An 18,121-nucleotide genomic window follows, 5' to 3' on the forward strand; every position below is an offset into this window, starting at 1 on the left:
GTGGAAGGATGTGGACAAGAGCTGGGAAGCAGCCTGGAAGCTCCTCATCCATTTATCAGTAGATGGGGTGCTGAAAATCGGAGCCAGGTAATTCCTGATCAATACCAGACTGATTCAGGCATGTGGGCTCAGGAGAAATGCAGGGTCGTGGTCTGGTTCTCTCCCAGTCACAGGAAATTACAGCATGGAGAGTTTATAGAAAGAGAAATAAAACAGCCCTGAAGTGTTCTGCTTGCAAACTGAGCTCCGTAACAGGAAAATTTTTATCCAGGAGACAGCTTGGCTGAACATCTTTCCAGCTGAAAACAGCGCTGCTGCTCGGGAAATATTCCCGAGGGGTTTTCCAAAGAGGGTTTTCCAAAGAGGGTTTCCCAAAGAGGGTTTCCCAAAGCCTGTGTGTCTGCAGCTGCCGCCCGGTCCAGCCCCGTCCCTGCGAGCTGCAGTGCAGGATTTTGCCATCAGATGGCAAAGCAGCGATGGGGAACAGTGGGAAGCACCTGCCGGGGGATGCCACAGCCACGGCAGGGGGCACTGGGGCCAAACGGAGCTTTGGTGTCAGATTTTCTTGGCCTGGGTGCAGTTTGTGGGTGTTGGGTTGGGTAGATCTCCCTGGTGGGAGATTTCCCCTCGCTGGGTGAGGCTGAGCGTGAGCTACGGGAGTGGGAAGGATCTGGGGCAAGAGCTGGTTGATGTTTTAGGGTGGAAGCACGGGCTGTCTGAAGGAGCCCAGGGTGGGTTCCAGGTGCCGTGCCCAATGTTGTGCAAGAACCTGACAGTGCCGTGTCCAGCAGTGTCTGAGCTCCCACAGGAGCCGCCTGGGAGCTCCAGGGATGGGAACAGGGCACTCTCCTTCCTGCACCGAAACCCCGCTCATCCGAGAAAACTGTGACTTCCCCTCACAGAAACGACCCAGAAGAGCCCATTTCGGGAATCACACCCAGTACAAAACAACAAACCAAACCAAACCCAAGGGCAGACTGCTGCCTGAGATAGCTGGTCTCAAAGGGCAGTGCTTACACCAGGTGACAGGTGATTTTATGTTGTTTTGCTGCTACTTGTCATAAGGAAATTGTTTTCTCCTCCAGTGAAACTCACGCCCATTCATCTCCACCACGAGGGCGGTGATAGCGGGGATCCCAGGCGGAAACCTTGGCTGCTCTCCTACCCCAATGGCTGCTAAAAATAGGACTTAACTCAGCCACCAGCTCGAGTATAAAAAGGCACCTCCCAGGAGAGCCTGCGGTCCCTCAGCGCCCAGGAGCTCGTCTTGAACTATGTCCAAAGGAACAGAAATACTGATGGAAAGGTAAAAACCAAACCAGCAAATAACCAATGTTGTGGTCAGTGTACAGGAATCAATCAAAGCAGGATGGGGGTCGTGGCTTTGCTGTGATTGCGTTTAGTGGAATGTTTTTTTTAATGAGTGTTTGGTGGGCTTTGGTGTTGGCCTGGATGAAGGGAACTTGCTTTTCTGATCCCAAAAACAGGCCAAGGTGGGGTGGGTGGCTGTGCTGTGTGTTGTGGTGATAATCTTCTGAGCAGAGGCTGATTCCCAACTCCGAAGTGTTTTGTACAGCCAAGTGTGCCAGATTTCGGTGCTGGTTCCCCATGTGCTGTTCAGGGGAGAGAAGCCTGGCTTGGGTCTGGTTCTTTGAAGGGTGAAATTTGTTTTGGAGTCCAGCTCAAGACACCATCATGGTTTTCCAATAGCAGTGTCTTTGGTTGAATTTTGCCTGTAAATGTAGAGAGAAAGGGTGGTGGGAAGGGCAGGGATTGGTGCTCCGAGCTCCGTTCCCAGCCCTGCACTGGTGGTGCTCATGGAAGGGCTCTGCCATCACAAGGTGACCAAGGCCATTTGCAAGAGCCCACATCCCTTGGCCTCTCGAGGGGCTGGAATGATTTTTAGCAGCCAATACTTTAAGGGGAAATACTCTAAATTCTGGGTTCTGTGGCTCACTGGGGTGTTGTTTTCCATCGTAGTGTGGGAACATGGTATCTGGGTGCTGCCCTTGCTGGATAAAACCCCCTGGGTGATGACCAGGCTCCTCCTCCAGGATATATCCAGCCCATCTCCCCCCTCTCCACAGTTTCGGTTCCTTTATCAACGAGTCTGTGGTTGTACAACCCCGTGTGGGCCGTCTGCATTGGGAGAGCTCAGATAACAGCCATAAAACGGACAGATCATTAACCAGGAGCACAAACAACCCCAGACACCCACAGCACCCCTGGGTGCCAGCATGGGGGAGGTTTCCATCCGGCCCAGCCCTGCTGTGCAGTGGCCAGGGGAAGGCAAAAACCAGACTGAAAATGCTGTTTCTCTCCACAGCAACACGCGGGATCCGGCCGAGGAGATGCCTCGGTGGGATGTGGGGAGGCAGCTGTCGGGCAAGATCCTATCTCTGGACAGGCGAGAGGCCAAGAAAGTGCTGGAGATTTACGTCAAGCGCTCACTGAGCTGCCATGAAAACTCACTGGTGGCCAAAAAAATCCTTCAGGAGAAAGGTGGAGGGCAAGGGAGGAAAATGGACGGGCTACAACGGTCAGAAAGTGATTTCTGCACGTACCCATGTGTCACACCCAGCCCTAGGAAGGACCAGGAGGAGAGACTCAAAACACCAGGCCCAGAGGAGGCTTTGGATGATGGCAGCAAATCACCCCAGGAGGTGCCTACAGAGGGGCTGAAGGCCAAGAGGAAAAGCACAAAAAACTCTTCCCAGGGCAAAACACAGCACTCAGGTTCAAAACAAGGCTGGCTGAAAGGTTTCTTAAATCTCTTCTTCAAGAAGAGCCCTGAGGACCAGAAGGAAAACACAGGGCAAAAAGCAAAGGAGAAAGATGTCAAAGCTCCTCAGGGCTCCAAACCAGAAGGAGCCAGAAAGCACAGAGTAGACTCAAGCACATCCCCAGCGTTGGGCAGAGCCCTGAAGAAGAAACCCACCCTCAAGAAGGTTTTCTCCCTGAAGAAGCATGGGGAGGAGGAGCGGGCAGAGCCGGGATCCGGGGCACGGAGCAAGCGCCCCAGCTGCCTTCCCCTGCGGCACGTCCTGGCGCCAGCACAGCCAGGTGGGACCCCACCCCAACCCTGACCCACCCCTGCTGCCAGCAGGGCCCTGCTGGGCTTCCCTGGGGAAAGCTGTGGTGTTTAGTGCCTGTTTCTAACCCCCCTCCCAGGGTTTTCTGCAGGCTGGGATAGGTTTTGGAGACAATCCCAATCCCAATCCCAATCCCCAGGAAGGGCCATGCCCTGAGCACAGTCACCCCAAGTCAGCTGTCAGCAGCATGAGCTTTCCTCCTCTGGCAGCCAAGGGTGATGGTGGTTTAGTTAAAACCTGCATTTGAGACCTGAGATTAGATCCTAAACCACTCTAGGGCCATCGCTAAGCTTCGTGAGATTGGCCTTGGGGACGGTTGCAGGCAGCTGGCGCGGCACAGCCCATCCCCAGCCTGGCCCATCCCGTGCCCAAACACTGCCCAGCGGATTTCTGGGGAGCCTCAGCGGATTCGGGGCAGGCCACAGCTGCTCGGTCGCTTCCTTCACCTTCGGAATGTGCTGACCAGGGGTGGGCACTGGGGTGGGCACTGGGGTGGGCACCGGCCCCGGCAGCCAACGCTGCCAAAACCCATCCTCACGTCTGGATCTGCGTTTGTGTCCCGGCAGAGGAGGAGCAGCCCAATGGATACTACACACAAGTGTCCCAGGAGATTGGGCTGATCGTGCAGGGCAGCGAGAGCCGGGGGGACGGAGCAGGAGGACAGGAGGAGCCCCCACAGCCCCCCAGCACCGATGGGGTCGGTGAGTGCTGGCCCTGAAACAAACGGGCATGAGACTTATCCCCTGCAGGGCCTGCTTGGGATCCAGCCCTGCTTCGGTCCTGATCCCGGGGCTTTCGTGACCCTGAGAGTTGGACGAAGACTTTGTGGGAGATTTTCAGCATCAGGGTTTGATTGATTCACAGAATCCCAGAATGGTTTTTGGGTAGGAAAGGATTTTAAAGAACACCTCATCCAGCCCCTCTGCCATGGGCAGAGACACCTTCCACTAGACCACACAAGACAAAATTCAGAGGTTAGAGAGTATCTTTGCTGGCTGAGGGTATCGAGGCACTTGGCAATAGGCTGAAATGGGTTTTGGAAGGATGGAGGTGGATAAACTTTGCTCAAGGAATTTTCCCCGCAGACTAAAAAGAGCATCTGGATGTGTGAGGCTTGGAGAAAGGGCTGGAGATAACCTTGTGTCTCTCTCCACAGATGAAGCCATCAAGAGAATCGTTGCCCTGCTCAGGAGTGCAGGAGATGAGCTGGACAGGCAGGTGAGGAAGCTGTGGACAGCTGCATGGGGCTGAGGGAATCTGGACCAAGCTCTGCACTGCTGTAAAATAAACACAGCAGCACCATTCACTTCCCCGGGGCAGGAAAACACTCAGGAGAATCAAGGAAATGGAATCTTTTAATTCCTTGCCTGGGTGTGATCGTGCCTGGCAGCTGCTGTCCTGGTGTGGGGCACAGGCGTCGGGGCGGCACACGGAGCCGTTCCTGACATGCACCCGCTTGTCTCCCGCCCAGGTGAGGGAGGACGCACGGCTGCAGCTCTTCTTCAGGGACATGTCCTACAGCTCCTTCAAGAGCCTGGCTGACGCCTACGTGCAGAGGGAGCTGACAGCCAGCAGGCCCAACGTCAACCCCCAGGAGATCCAGTTTGCCTACACGGTCCATCTGACCGCCACGGTGGCGGGGATCTGCAGCCAGGCAGTGAACAGGATCATGGGCTTCGGCAGCCGCTACCTGGACGATTCCTTCGCGCCCTACGGCAAAATTCTCCAGGTAAGGAGGAGGATGAGCCTGGGGCTGAGCTCCCAGCAGCAAGTCAGGGCAAGAGCCCCAGGAAGCTGTGGCTGCCCATCTGTGGAAGGACAGGCTGGACAGGGCTTGGAGCAACCCGGGGTAGTGGAAGGTGTCCCTTTAAAGGTGCCTTCCAATCCAAAGGATCCCATGATTCTAAGAATATTTCGTTCTGTTTCAGCAGAAGAGAGAAAAGCTGAGGACAGACCACTGTGACAGCCCAGACTGAGAGTGGCTGCTGTGAGGGGCCTGTGGTGCCTGGGAACCCAAGGACAAACATTTCATGGTGGGAGGACAATCCCTGAAGTGACTGGGATCCCCCTGGATGTGGGGTGAACTTCTGGACAGGGGATTTAAAATCTTTTAAGGAAAACCCTCATGACAGTGCCAGCAGTGTGAAATGCTTGAACCCCACCTGGCAGGGGGTGAAGAGTCCATAAATCAGAGCCCACATTTCACCCTGTATTTGTATTTTAGCTCCTGCCAAGTGCTTGTGTTGAACCTCAGGGGTTGTTGCTCTTTGTGCACATGTATTTATTTACCTGCTTTTCTAAATGTATTTGTGAATGTACAACATAATTTTTGTAGTTTCTGCTACCAGCCAAGAATCCAGTTTGAAAAAAAATCTAAAACTCAAATAAATTGGTGCCTAAATGCCAGCCAGGCTTGTCTGCTGGGAGCTGTGTTACAGATGGAATAATGTTTGCTTCGCTCCAGCTGCTGTGGGCTGATCCTTTCCAGCCAAATTCCAAGTGGCACAAGGGTCTCTGAGAGCAGGTACACAGTGTTGTCCTGCCATTTTTACAATTTATAGGCCTTCCCTTTCCAGCAGAAGGAGATTTACTACCCAGAGCAGCTTGATCTGACACCAAGAACTGGGTAAAGCTCATTCCCAAGTGGTGCAGGAGCTGTAACATCCCTGAGGACTGAGGGGATTTACAGCTGCCAGGGTCTCACCTATGAGCTCTAAGAAGATGTGAAATGCCAAAGCGATTTAAACCCTAATCACTGGGAATGTTTCCAGCTAATCTTTGCCCAGACCCCTACGTAGGGCCATGGATTAAGGCAGCTTGGGGCTGGGCGGGGTTTGCCAGGGCTTGGTGTGGTGGCACCAGCAAGAGCATCCCCTCTACAAGGTTGGACCTGGCCTGGTGCGAAGGAGATGAAGTTTTGGGGTTTGCATTGTGCAGGAGGGAGGTTCTAGTGGGTTGAAGGTGATGGTGGTGACAAACAAATGTGTGGGTCTGTGTCACTGCCACGTTTGGGGTGACAATCCCCCACAGGCCAGTGGTGACAGCCCAGGTCTGCCCAGCACCTCCTTTCCTGAAGGATCTGAGCTTCTTGGTCCTTGTAAAAGCCAAAGTTAATGCAAATGGGGAAGCCGAGCCCTCACAGGACAGATCCACATCCCCAAAGCCTTCAGGGCCGTGTTTGACAGAGACAGGATTGAGACACCAGCTGCTGAGGGAGGAGGGACAACTTGCAGGGCTCCATCTAATTCAGCCTAGGGTAATTAGGAGTGTGCAAAACATTAAATCCCACTCCTGGGCCCTGGCAACATGTGCAGTGTCAGCACCGGGATGCCTTTTGGCTGGGAACCAACCCAGGAGATTTTACTGTGGGAGAGACTGAAACCGCCCTTGTCTGTTTGCAACAGCCCCGACATTCCTGTTCCCTGCCCAGAGCCCGTGGGGCTGTGCTGGGCTGGGACCAGGGCTGGGTGAGCTGGTGCTCAGGATGTGGTTAGAGGGTCACAGGATGCCCCAATTTGTTTTGCATCTGAGCTCGTGCGGTGCCAGGGATGGGTTGGGATTTGCATGGAGAGGAAAAGGGCTCTGTCTCCTCACTGTCTTCCCAAAGGAAAGTCAAATATCCTCTGTCCCAGGGGCTATCATCTTCCATCAGCACGTGGGATGCACCTGCCAGGTGAAACATCAGAGAGGAAAACTCCCATTCCCTTCTCCTGTGCTATTGCTAGTACCACAGCTGCACCAGACACCCTCCTTCTCTCTCACTGGACCTTTTCCCACCCATCGGGGCAGCTGTGCCAGGGGAACAAGGAGCCAAACCTGCCCAGCCCCTTGCACAAGAGGCTTCTGCTCCCAAAAAATCCCAACCCAGTGTGCAGGGATGCTGCTCCAGCAGGGCACGGTGGGATGAGATCGGGAGCAGCCACAGCTGCCTTAGTGCAGCACCCCAGGACTGGTGGCTTTTGGAGCCCAGGTCCCTTCCCGTGAGAAATTCCAACACCTTGGATCAATCTCCTGGTTATAAAATTGGGACTTGATCACCTGTGGCCACTGAAGATATTGAGAAGGTTTTAAAGAAGGGCAAGTTCTTAGTCCTGAGGGTTTGAGCCGTTTCCAGCTCTCGGCATTACCTTCATCCTTCCCTAAACACCCTGTTGTGGCTTCCCACAGCAAAGACAATCGCCTCTCATGAAAATCCCTGGATCACGGACCCCGGCCATCTGGGCTGTGATCCTGCCCGGGTAAAACCCAGCCCTGCACAGCCCCCAGCCCCCCCAGTGCTCATGGGAGCTGGGGGCTTTCTCCCCAAACCGTGCCAGGCTGCTGAGGGAATCCTGTGTCTCCAAAGTCGTCAGTCCCCACTAATCCTGCTTTGGAGTGCCCGGGGGAGGGCAGCTTAGAAAATCAGCCCGGCGCTTGATGAGCCAATTAATGCAAAATTTGCTGTCACTAAGAGGATGATGACAAGGTTTCATCTCACGGGAGCATGGAACTGAGCCAGGCAGGATGATGCCTCCTGGATGCTGTCCCGGGCTGTGGTGTTGGCTGCTGGGGTGGCTGCAGGGGAGGTTCGGCACCTTGGCCAATCTCCCCCCTGGAGAGCCCCCGTAACTGAGTGCAGGACAGAGCCGTGTGTTCCCACAGCTGCCATGGGATCATTTATATCTTTCCCAAACGCTGGCTGGGCTGGGCTGAGGAGGTGCAAGGGCTGAGTGAAGCAGGAGCATCCTACAGCTCCTTATGCAGAGCCTGCTGGAGCCCCTGGGGGCCTGAGGCAAACAATAGGAACAACGAACAGGGAACATGGGAACAACTCATTCCAACACATAAACCCTCTGCACTTCCAGTGCCCTGGCGTGTCTGGACCAGTCACAGCAACAGGTGATAGTTTTGTCCTTCATGAACTGGAAGAAAATCCTTTAAATGAAGGGATTTGCTTTCCCAATGGCTGGAGGAGCCAGTGGCATGAATCACACAGATGAGAGCTTTGATAACTCTCAGGGTGGTGGAGAGGCTGGGGTGTGTGGGAGACTCACCCAGCGAGGGGATCATGAAAAACATCAGACACCACAAAGACAAGAAATTAGGGGCTCCAGTAAAGCTGTGCATCTAAAAGCCCTAATTCAGGCAGTTGTTCACTTCCAGGATAATCCCATTCATTATTAGATATATCTTGGAGCTGGCAAACTCCTCCTGTGTGTCCTGACATCCAGGGAGCACCAGAGACCAGCCCTGGCCATGCTGTGACATTTCCCTGGGGGTTCCAGGCAATGTCCACCTGCTGACAGCAGCTCCTGGTGACAACTCAACCCAGGGACATTTTGCATTTCAGTGTGTCTGCTCCAGTTCCTGTCTTGGGGACACGGTCATGGCTGGGGAAGGCAGGGAAAAATGTATGAAAATTTGGGGTGAAACAGAACTGCAAAGGTGGTATCAGGATGCTGGGACCATGCTGTGGTTCCCTGTACTGTCCTGGCCAGGGAAGGAGAGCCTTGTTCCTTACCCACATGCCCATGTGTTGTACACACAGCTCTAATTCTAACCCATGGAATGTTTCCTCTCAGTGTGCAGCTCTGGACACTGAAACAGAAACACTGAATTTGGACAACAGAAACGACACAATATTTACCAGTACTTAATAAATACATCTGTTAAAATGGCAATTTTTGTTCTGTATGTTGGCAGCAGCATTGGATCACTAAGAAATCATTTAGAAAAGAGAAGAAATCTGCATTTCTCCCTGGTTTTGTAACTATCCCCCAGGCAAAGCAGACAGTCCAAAGGCAGTTTGATTCTGGTTCAATAACCACAAGTTTGGGTAACGTGGTGCTGCTGTAGGGCTTTATTGAGAGGGGAGAGAAAAACAAATCCACGTCTTTGGTTTTTGCCCCATGCAAACAATATCCAAGGGTCAGGCAAGGGCAAAACCCTTCCAACAGGGAGCAAATATAAGGAATATTTCCAAACCTAACCCATCGTAACGCCCTGCATCCACCCCTTGTGTAACACCCTCTGGCTTTAAGTGTCTTATACAAGCCTTTACTCACTCAGTACTGAGCTGTGCCTAAGCTGGGATTGATGGAGAATCCAATTTAGGAAAACACTCCTTGATGAAGAAAGCATGAAGCAAAGAGGAATTTTTGCACGGACGTTTCTGTGTGCCGGGCACAGTCACACCAGGACCCTCTCTGGGAGGGCTCCTGGGGCACTGCAGGCCTGTTGGCACGAGAGGGGAGCCCTGATTCATCCCTGAGCATCCAAGCTGGCTGTGGTTGAGGATTATAAGAGCTGTTTTGATCAGGGGAAAATTTCTGTTTTTAGCACAGGCAGCAATTAAAATAGCTCGCGAATCTCAACGCCTCAGGGAGCTGTCATAAAAGGAGGCAGAAAATCCGTCTTCTGGACTCCTCTGCAGCCAGAGATGAGCCTGGAGGCAGCAGAGGAGAAGAGAGCTTGAGGTTCACCTGGTGAAAAAGGACGACCTGAGACCTCGAGTCAGATCCGCTGCTTTGATCCCGAGATGGCTGTGGAGGATCTCCGGGCTTCCAGCACCCCTTTCTCGCTCTCCTTTTCGGGCAGTGGCTTCCTGGCCCTGTACCAGGTTGGGGTGGTGCAGTCCCTGCTGGAGTTGGCTCCTGAGCTCCTCAAGTCCGCCTGCAAGGTCTACGGCTCCTCGGCCGGGTCGCTCATCGCCGCCGCCGTCGTGTGCGGCGTCGGCCTCGGTAAGAAAACCACGGCCTCGAGTCCTTTGGGAGCTCATCCCCTGGGGGTGATGCCTCGGGGGGCTGCTGGGGCGGTGGGGCTGCTGGAACTCTCCTGGCTTGTGAGGCAGCACAGAAACCCAAGGTGTTGCCAGGCTTGGCAGCCAGGGCAGTGCTGGGAGGTGTAAGCTGAAAAAGCCGGTTCTTACAGCCTGAGTGTTCCTGGCTCAGCTGGTGGGCAGAAATGATGGGGAAATCTGGATGTACCTGTATTCCATTGGCTCCTTTTCCTGCTCCTGCTGGAGGAGCAGATCTCCTGCCCTTCTGCTCTGAGGCCTGAGGGGTGCTGAGATGTGCCAAAGCCAAGTCTGTGCAGCTGCAGGGGCTGGATTTGCCCATGCCAAGCCCCTTTTCCCTATGGATCTCCATATGGATCAGTTCTTGGGATGTGTAGCTATGAAGGGACAGGAGTGGCTGTCACACAGGTATCTACAGAGCTGACAGCATTGTTTGTGTGTCACTTTGGCTTATTCCACTGGACCTCCCAGAACAAAAGGACATGTCTTGTGATTCCCAGCTCCAGGTGCACCTTTCCCTGTGGCTAAAGCTCAAGGGTTTGTCAGCAGGAAATTCCTGGAGGAACAGCAGTCTGCTCCAGCCCGGGGCTGAGATTTCTCTTCTTGCTGCTAAAGGGGTTTTCCTCTGACCCTCTTTCAACAGTGTGGAAACAGGCCCCTCTAGCAACAAGATCCTCCATGTGAAGAATTAATTCAGAGTAGTTAATCCACTTTTAATAATCACATCCTCCCATATTTCCAATTAGTGCCCATGTGTAAACAAGTGTACACAAGGCTTAAGGATCTAAAGCCTGATCCAAGTTCTGCTTCAAGCAATGGGGACATTTAGGAAGAGCAGAAGGTTTTAGGGACCAAAAAATGATGGAGGAAGCTGGGAGGGCACATATGATTCCTGAAACCTCTGGTAGGTGCTGGAATGGTTCTTCTGCAGCTAAAAATAATTCCAAACATTGGCAAATATGTTTAGACAAGGCAGAAAGGAACATTTCTGCCCACATGGGGACAAACTCCTCCACAAATAAGCAAGGGCCCCAAAATTTCTGATTCTTCCTGCTGCTGTAGTGGGTGGATCTGGGGCTGTCCAGCAGTAAAAATACATTTGGCAACTGCTCTTGCTGGGGGTGCAAGTCCTGAACTGGGCATCTGCTTGCCTGGAGGTGGAAGGCACCATCCACTCTGTGGAGCTGAGATGATCTTGTGCCCAAAATATCTTCCCCAGAGGAAAAAAGACACTTTGGATAGTGATGACTCTGGTCAGGTTTCTAACAAGGAAAATGAATGGGGCAAAAGCTCTGTCATATTCGTCCTGGGGATGAGAGGGGCAAAAAGAAGGTGAAAGGTGTGTTTGGTGTCCCACAGGGCGGCTGCAGTCAGCTGCCTGTCCCCTGCCCCGGGCTGGGTAAGGAGCTCTGAGCTCCCAGAGCCAGGCTGTGACCCCACTGGTCACCTCGTGGGGACAGGCTTGGCACCAAGCTGGTGCAGGCAGGGATGGTCACATTGCTGCCAGGCTCATCCTTCACTCGCTCAGCCCCGTACAGAACCAAAGCCCACAAAGCTGGGCTCGGCTCCCACCTCTTACTCGGCAGTTTGTGGGCAGTTTTTCCATGTTTTCCCCCATTTCCAGGACACAGAGCAGCCAGACAGTGACCTGGGCATGCCCCACCTCCCTGCAGGTCTGGTCCTCCGTGCAAACCTGCCCAGGGTTAATCGTTGCCCCACGTGGCCTCAGCATCCACTCAAACACACATAACCCCTCTTAATGCCTGTGTTGCTCCAGTTGCCTTCAGGACACTCCACCTAATCCGTCTGTCCGTCCACACAATCCCATGAGACCGCACGGAAACCTCTGCCCCTACAAAGCCTTGGTGCTGAGCCAAGCCCGTGCAGGGTCCCAGGGAGCTCACGTGGGTGCAAGGACAGCTCCTTGCTGCTTCGGTGCTGGATGGGCTCTCACTGCAACCCCCCAGGTGGGACATTCCCCCAGGTGAGCTCCCCGTGCCAGCAAAGGCACCCAATTCCCTCTGTGGCATCAGGCTGCCTGCAGAGTTTGCTGCACTCCTCTTCCTCCCCATCACTGTGAAACCTTTAAAACCTGGAGTCTCCTGAGCCCTCGGCCAGAGCTCCAGGGCTCTGCTCCTTTAACCCAGCTCGTGGGATGTGCTGATACATGTCATGGCTATTAACACCTCCTGAGGTTAGCTCAGGTGAGCTGGGCATCCCAGCAATGTGCAGCCAGGACACCTGGCTTGCAGGACAGCCCTGAGCAGAAGAGGTGCCCCTCATCCTCGGCTGGGAGCCAGCCCAGCTCCCTGCAGAGCCTGGGACTGCTCACATGGAAAACCAGAGGTGAAAGGCAGGAACATTTGTGCAAGTCGCATTGTCATGGATAACTCAGTTTCCCCCTTCCTGGGGCTCTCTGGAGCCTTTCTCTAATCCTGACTAGGAACATCTTGAGGTCCCACCTCTGGTGCAGGTGGGGATTTCACCAGTGAGGTCACACAGAGATGTGATGTCCTCTGAGGACATTGTGGGCATCATGGTCCCCTTCCTGCCCCACCACAGCATCCCCCACTGTAGCAGCAGAATCATCCTGGGGTAGCACAGAGGGGCTGCAAGAAGCTTTATTTGTGAGGAGTGTTAAAAACAGGATTTAAAAGACAATTACTATGCAGGAGGGATATTGACTTTCCATCTTTCCCTCGCTTCTGTTTCAGATGACCTAAAGGAGTTTTTCTTTGCACTGGCAACGGAAGTCAGGAAAACCATCCTGGGCCCCCTCTCTCCCAAGTGCAGCTTGCTGGCCAATCTCAAAACTGTCCTGCAGCGGATGCTGCCGGAGGATTCCTACCTGCTGGCCTCGGGCCGGCTGCACATCTCGCTGACGCGGGTGGTGGATGGCCAGAACGTCATGGCCTCGGAGTTCAGCTCCAAGGAGGAGCTCATTCAGGTACAGAGCCCTTCCTCTGGGGCCTAGGAAGGTCTCCAGTGACCGCCTGGGATGGACATACCCCAGGTGCTGGTGGCTTAAACTGCACTGTTTTCTACCCGAGATGGAGAGAGGGTCAGGAGGCCCTGCCAGAGCTGTGGTCCCACCACAATGGGCTCCATGAGCTTGGGGGCAGGGAGGAAGGCTTGAGTTCCAGGATCAGATGGAATAAAACACGCTAAAAAACCAGCAGGTTCATTTCCACCCTTATACAGATGATGTTTGGGCTCTAATAATGACTTTGCAAAGAGCCCTGTCAGTGCTGATGTGACCCCTCAGCTCTCCCCACAGGTCTCTCTTCAGCCATCTGGCAATGGTTTTCCTTGTTGCCTCAGCACTTTCCTGGGAGGAAAGAGCTGGACAAAGCTGCTGCTGAACAACAAGCAGCTCATAAACAGTAAATTATCTGCTGTGGGGAGAATCCCAGGGTAAAGTCCTAACAGAGCTGACCATGAGCTTGTCCCAGGGAGACAGCAGAAGATGACAACTCCATGGAGATGTTGGAGTTCACGCCATGGTGCCTCCTCTAGGTAGCCCAGGAGCCCGGGGTGCTCACTCCCAGCTGATGAGATTGGTGGGAAATGGTTGCAAACACTCCAGCAGTGGCTTTACCACTGACAGATCCCAGCAGGGTGAGGATGCCTCGTGAGGGTGTCTTGGTTTTGTCCAAAAACCTGCACAGATAGAAATTGGCACCAAAGCTTCAGCTTGCCACCATCAAAGGGCAGTATTGGACACGGACATGTAGACTTACAGTGATTAATTCTGGCAGCTATAAAATTAAATAAATGCAGTGTTGTGCCCTGCTCCAGAGAAGTGTTTCCCCTTCAGTGAAATCAGATATTTTCCCTTTTTGAAGCCTTTCTTGTCACAGTCCCCAGCAAAGTCCAGGTGGCACCAACAGCTTGGTTCCAGATTTTGTCAAGGCTGAATTTTCAGGCACCAAGTCAACAGCTTTTGTTCAGAAGACCTTTGACAGGGACATTGACTTCTGCAATCCCTCTCCTCCCCAGGCTCTCCTCTGCAGCTGCTTTCTTCCAATTTACTGTGGATTCATCCCTCCATCCTACCGAGGAGTGGTGAGTGATATTTCCACTAAAACACACACTCCCAGCAGGGTGTTCTCGGGTATGAACTTGACATTCCTCTGACCAGGGAGGGATAGGTGTGTCCAGGCTTTTCCTTTAGTTGATGGAGGATGATAAAGTCCTTCAGCTTATTCTTCACCACATCCTAAGATGACAGCTAGGTGGAATTGCCATCTGGAGAACCCTCTCCTGCTCTGCCCATGGACAGCGTGGATGACCTTGCAGATCTCTGAGTGACTTAAGAGGACGCCCACAGTGGGGACCTTGAGACACAATCCAGTTATCCCAGGCAGGGCTTGGCTGCAGCAGGTTCATCCCTCGGCTCAGGTGCTGACTTGCACAGCTGAGACATCGAGAGTTCGTGGGAGGATCCTCCCCCAGCCCTGAGCATTTCCATGTTCTGCATGTCTGAGGGAAGGGAAGGAGGATCTCAGCAGTGTTTTCCAGTGCATCCACTTCCAGGGTTGGGGCAGCCACAGCTTTTCTGGGCAACCTGTGCAAGGCCTCACCGCTCTCACAGGGATGGATTTCTTCCCAAATCCCATCTGACCCTACTGGCAGTGGGAAGCCATTCCCCCTTGTCCCGTCACTCCATCCCTTGTCCAAAACCTCTCTTGGAGCCCCTTCAGGCACTGGAAGGGTCTCTAAGGTCCCTGGAAATGTTCAAGGCCAGGTTGGACACGGTTTGGAGTAACCTGGGATAGTGGGAGGTGTCCCTGCCCATGGCAGGGGGTGGCACTGGATGAGCTTTAAGGTCCCTTCCCACCCAACCCATCCCCAGGGCTGTGATTGCTCTGTGAGGCCCCTCTGCACTGTTATTTCATCAACATTTAATTCCATCACCTGCAACTTCCAGTCCCACTGAGGTGGGTGGTAAATCCAGATTCCTTTTGGAATAGAGCAATTGACATTTTCCCTGCCCAGTGAGTAATCCCCCATGAATCTGCAGGCAACTATTAAACGTGAGGGCCCTACTGCTCGAGCTGAGGACTTGAAAGTTACACAACACTGTGCATTTGGTGATGTCTGATTTGGCTCCTGACTGCCAAAAATTGTTGTATAAAGCTTTGTGAATGAAAATAATTATATTTCCATTTTAATAACAGCTGTGGATTACAGCACCTGGTGGAGGAGCTGGCTGGGTGCCACAGGCAGGGCAGGGGAAGGAGCTGGCAAAGGGATAAAGAGCACAGGAGGGACAAGGAGCTGTTGGAAGTGGGAAGGGAGGACGAGCTGCAACAGGCTCACACCAGGAGTGTCACCAGTGCATGTTGCTCTATTAGGAACGGCTGGGAAGAAACGACACAGACTCTCTAGGAGTCGATCAGGAGAATTTCTCTCAGTTTATTGCTTCAGGTCTTTTTTATAGACCGATACGTGGAAAGTACAGAAAAGAAACTCTTATTGGTCAGTGAACTAACACATCACCATCATTGGTCAGTGGGGCTCACCACCCCCCGACCTTCTCCTGCAAGAAAACAAGGAACAGACAAACAGCACCTGCCAGGCTGTTCTCTGTCTCTGAGGATTGTTTTAATTCCTCCTTATGAATTCTCAGGCCACTTTCTCAGGCAAGGCTGAGAAACTATGCGGCCTGTAATTTCCACAGGCACTCTGTTTCAGAGTTAGCATCCATAAGTGCAGACACTGCAAAGGTGCCCAAAGCAAACCCTCCCTCTGCTCCTCCCCCAGCGCTACGTGGACGGAGGCTTCACAGGCCTGCAGCCCGTGTCCAGCCTGGAGGAGCCCGTGATCACCGTGTCCCCGTTCACCGGTGAGCTGGACATCTGCCCCCGCGACTGCCCCGCCATCTTCTTCTGCTTCCAGATCTTCAATGGCAGCATCCAGATCTCCATAGAGAACCTGTGCAGGATCAGCTACGCTCTCTTTCCACCCAGCACCATGGTGAGCCCACCGGGACTTCTCCCAGCTCAGTTTTGGTGAAAAGATTAATGCTGTTCCTGCCTTGTCAAGATTTAAGGGTCAGCTCAATCTCCACTGTTTATTAATGGGATTTCAAAGGGAGGGGGCAGCACCCACTGTTTCTGCGGTACATTTTGGGGGGGGCACTGCTGGTGGATGGCCAGCTGGGGATGGGGTGCACAATCTGCAAAGGACCAGACAAAACCAGGTAATCCCTTCCAACGCAAAGCATTCTGTGTTTCTCTGACCGGTGCTGTGGTGGCTGGAAACCAACCACTGCTTGCTGCCCTCCCAAATGGGCCATCCCAACCCTCCACAATCAAACAGCTTTGGATAGATCCTGTAGTATTGGAGACAGGGCTCTTCAGTGACCTCAAGTGTTTCTCCTTGCAGGTCTTGAACGACATTTTCTCCCAGGGGTACCAGGACACTGCCCTTTTCCTGTACAGGAACAGTAAGTGGCACCCCAGGACCTGAGGGGCACCTGGGTGTGACACAGACAAGCATCATCCCTTTCTCTCCGTGTCTCCCAGATGCCTTTGGCTTTAACTACTTCGATGGCAATTTCCGCTTTGGCAGCACCTGTGGGAAGAATGACTCTGGAAAACCCAACGGGACACACCCTGGCCTGTACAAAAGGGTCCCTCAGTGCCTGACCCCTTACTTCCTGCCAGGTAGAGGATTTGGGGTGCTCAGTTTGGGTTTAGAGCAGCTGCAACCTTCAAGAGTGGCAGTGTTATATTTAAGAGTTATTTATTAAACATTTCTATTGCAAAGAGACTTTGTAAGAGTGGCTCCAGCTGGACTCTGGCATGGGCTTCAGAGCTGGACAAGAGGAGTTATTGCATTTATTTCACTGTTTGTAATTACTGGTCTTTATTTCCTTGTGTGCTGTCATTCCTGGGTGCAGGCTTGTGGAAGAAGGAGCAGGTGAATGGACTGCAGGACCCACTGGCGAAGGTCCTGCTGCAGCCGTACAGGCTCCCAGCCTTATTCAGGAAGGGGTAAGAACATCCCAGCAGAGGCATTAGGGAATGACACACAAACCAGGGGCTGTGCCTTTAGCAGAGGCTGGGCAGCTGAAGGGACACATGGAGGGATTTGGTGTTTCCTGAAGGCAAGACCCAAGGAAGAGAGGGTACAGCTGGTGGGAATGCCACAGGATCTCATGGTTATTGCAAGATTATTACACTACATAAGTGTGCATTTACCATCAACACCCTCTCCTTTTGCTGCCTTTAGCCATCATTAAACTCAGCCTGCATGGTTTGCTTTTGCAGGGTGAAGAAGGTGTGGGGGCTGCTGGAAGGTGTCAGCTCCCTGGTACAACGACTCCACAAGCTCCTCCAGACCTTGGTGCCTGGTTTGCCTAAGACAGCCGTGGACAGGAGGAGGTGAGGGACTGGGGGGCTGCAGACCCTCAGCATAAAGAGAGCAGGGTACAGGGCAGGAAAATCTTTGGGAACCTCATCCACTGGGTTACTGATGCTGAGTGTGGCTAAAAACTCCAAGCCTGGAGTAGCTCACATTATAAGTAGATATTTTTTATCCCTATGATATTATTTTGGTATCTCAAAAAAGCTACAAACCAGCTTAGTGCCACCTCCCTACGGCAATACAGTTGTGTCCCAGATATTTATGTGCTGGGCTCTGTCCTGGCAGGACACCAGGCACATTCACCAAGATCCTGAGAGATGTTCGGGCACTAAGCTCTCAGGGATTTAAAGTATAGCCCCCAAAATCTTCTTGCGAGTTCCCTCCTGTGCAGCTGCCCAAGAGACTTGAAATGATTTTGCCCTGAGGCAGCTGCAAGCTCCTCAGCTGTGAGAAAGCCCTTTGGAGTCAAACATTCCTGGGGCTGCTCATCCCTGTCAGTATCTTGACCCTGCCTCAACTCTCACCTTGTTCCCACAGGTAACAAGGATTGTCCCAGCGGAGCCCTGGGGGTCTCCAGCGCTGCCTCGAAATGTGGTGGGCAACACCAGCACACACCAGCATGGCTGCTGGTTCTCGAGGGGATTTTTGGGGAGCATTTCTTCTCTTCAGAACCTGTCTGGTTCTGCCTGCAGTGCTGCCACTGCAGTGCCCCTGCTCAGGCCTCACCTGCTCTTCCACGATGGCTGAGGCAAAGCTCCGGGGCCACTCCTGGGACTCACCCCAGGCTGCAGGGGCCACGGGGCAGCTTCACCTGCAGCCCCCACAACTCAGCCCTTTCCCTGCCCACTCCATCTCCTCCCCACCAGCAGCATCCCTTCCC

The 18,121-nt window shown here is 53.2% G+C and overlaps 2 protein-coding genes across 2 annotated transcripts; both read left to right on the forward strand.

Annotated features, from left to right (window-relative positions):
• The first annotated feature begins 12 nt into the window (after nt 1-12).
• On the forward strand, nt 13-5,386 carry BCL2L14 (BCL2 like 14). Its single transcript, XM_058855578.1, has 7 exons — nt 13-87; nt 1,086-1,306; nt 2,327-3,063; nt 3,659-3,793; nt 4,249-4,310; nt 4,564-4,821; nt 5,024-5,386. The coding sequence occupies exons 2-7, from the start codon at nt 1,275-1,277 to the stop codon at nt 5,066-5,068; spliced, it is 1,269 nt and encodes a 422-aa protein (XP_058711561.1). The 5' UTR covers nt 13-87; nt 1,086-1,274; the 3' UTR covers nt 5,069-5,386.
• Nucleotides 5,387-9,609: 4,223 nt separating this feature from the next.
• On the forward strand, nt 9,610-16,542 carry PNPLA1 (patatin like phospholipase domain containing 1). Its single transcript, XM_058855579.1, has 7 exons — nt 9,610-9,811; nt 12,582-12,814; nt 13,867-13,932; nt 15,634-15,846; nt 16,258-16,318; nt 16,398-16,494; nt 16,539-16,542. The coding sequence occupies exons 1-7, from the start codon at nt 9,610-9,612 to the stop codon at nt 16,540-16,542; spliced, it is 876 nt and encodes a 291-aa protein (XP_058711562.1).
• Nucleotides 16,543-18,121: the final 1,579 nt, after the last annotated feature.

This window comes from Poecile atricapillus, chromosome 23, assembly GCF_030490865.1.
Source record: "Poecile atricapillus isolate bPoeAtr1 chromosome 23, bPoeAtr1.hap1, whole genome shotgun sequence".
In the NCBI taxonomy this organism is placed as follows: domain Eukaryota; kingdom Metazoa; phylum Chordata; class Aves; order Passeriformes; family Paridae; genus Poecile; species Poecile atricapillus.

Coding starts and splice junctions, on each gene's coding strand:
- BCL2L14 (XM_058855578.1), top strand. CDS start 1,275: ATGTCCAAAGGAACAGAAATACTGATGGAAAG. Junction 3,064..3,658: donor CCTGGCGCCAGCACAGCCAG/GTGGGACCCCAC, acceptor GTGTCCCGGCAG/AGGAGGAGCAGCCCAATGGA. Junction 4,822..5,023: donor CCTACGGCAAAATTCTCCAG/GTAAGGAGGAGG, acceptor CTGTTTCAGCAG/AAGAGAGAAAAGCTGAGGAC.
- PNPLA1 (XM_058855579.1), top strand. CDS start 9,610: ATGGCTGTGGAGGATCTCCGGGCTTCCAGCACCCCTTTCTCGCTCTCC. Junction 9,812..12,581: donor CGTGTGCGGCGTCGGCCTCG/GTAAGAAAACCA, acceptor CTTCTGTTTCAG/ATGACCTAAAGGAGTTTTTC. Junction 16,319..16,397: donor CCTTTTCCTGTACAGGAACA/GTAAGTGGCACC, acceptor CGTGTCTCCCAG/ATGCCTTTGGCTTTAACTAC.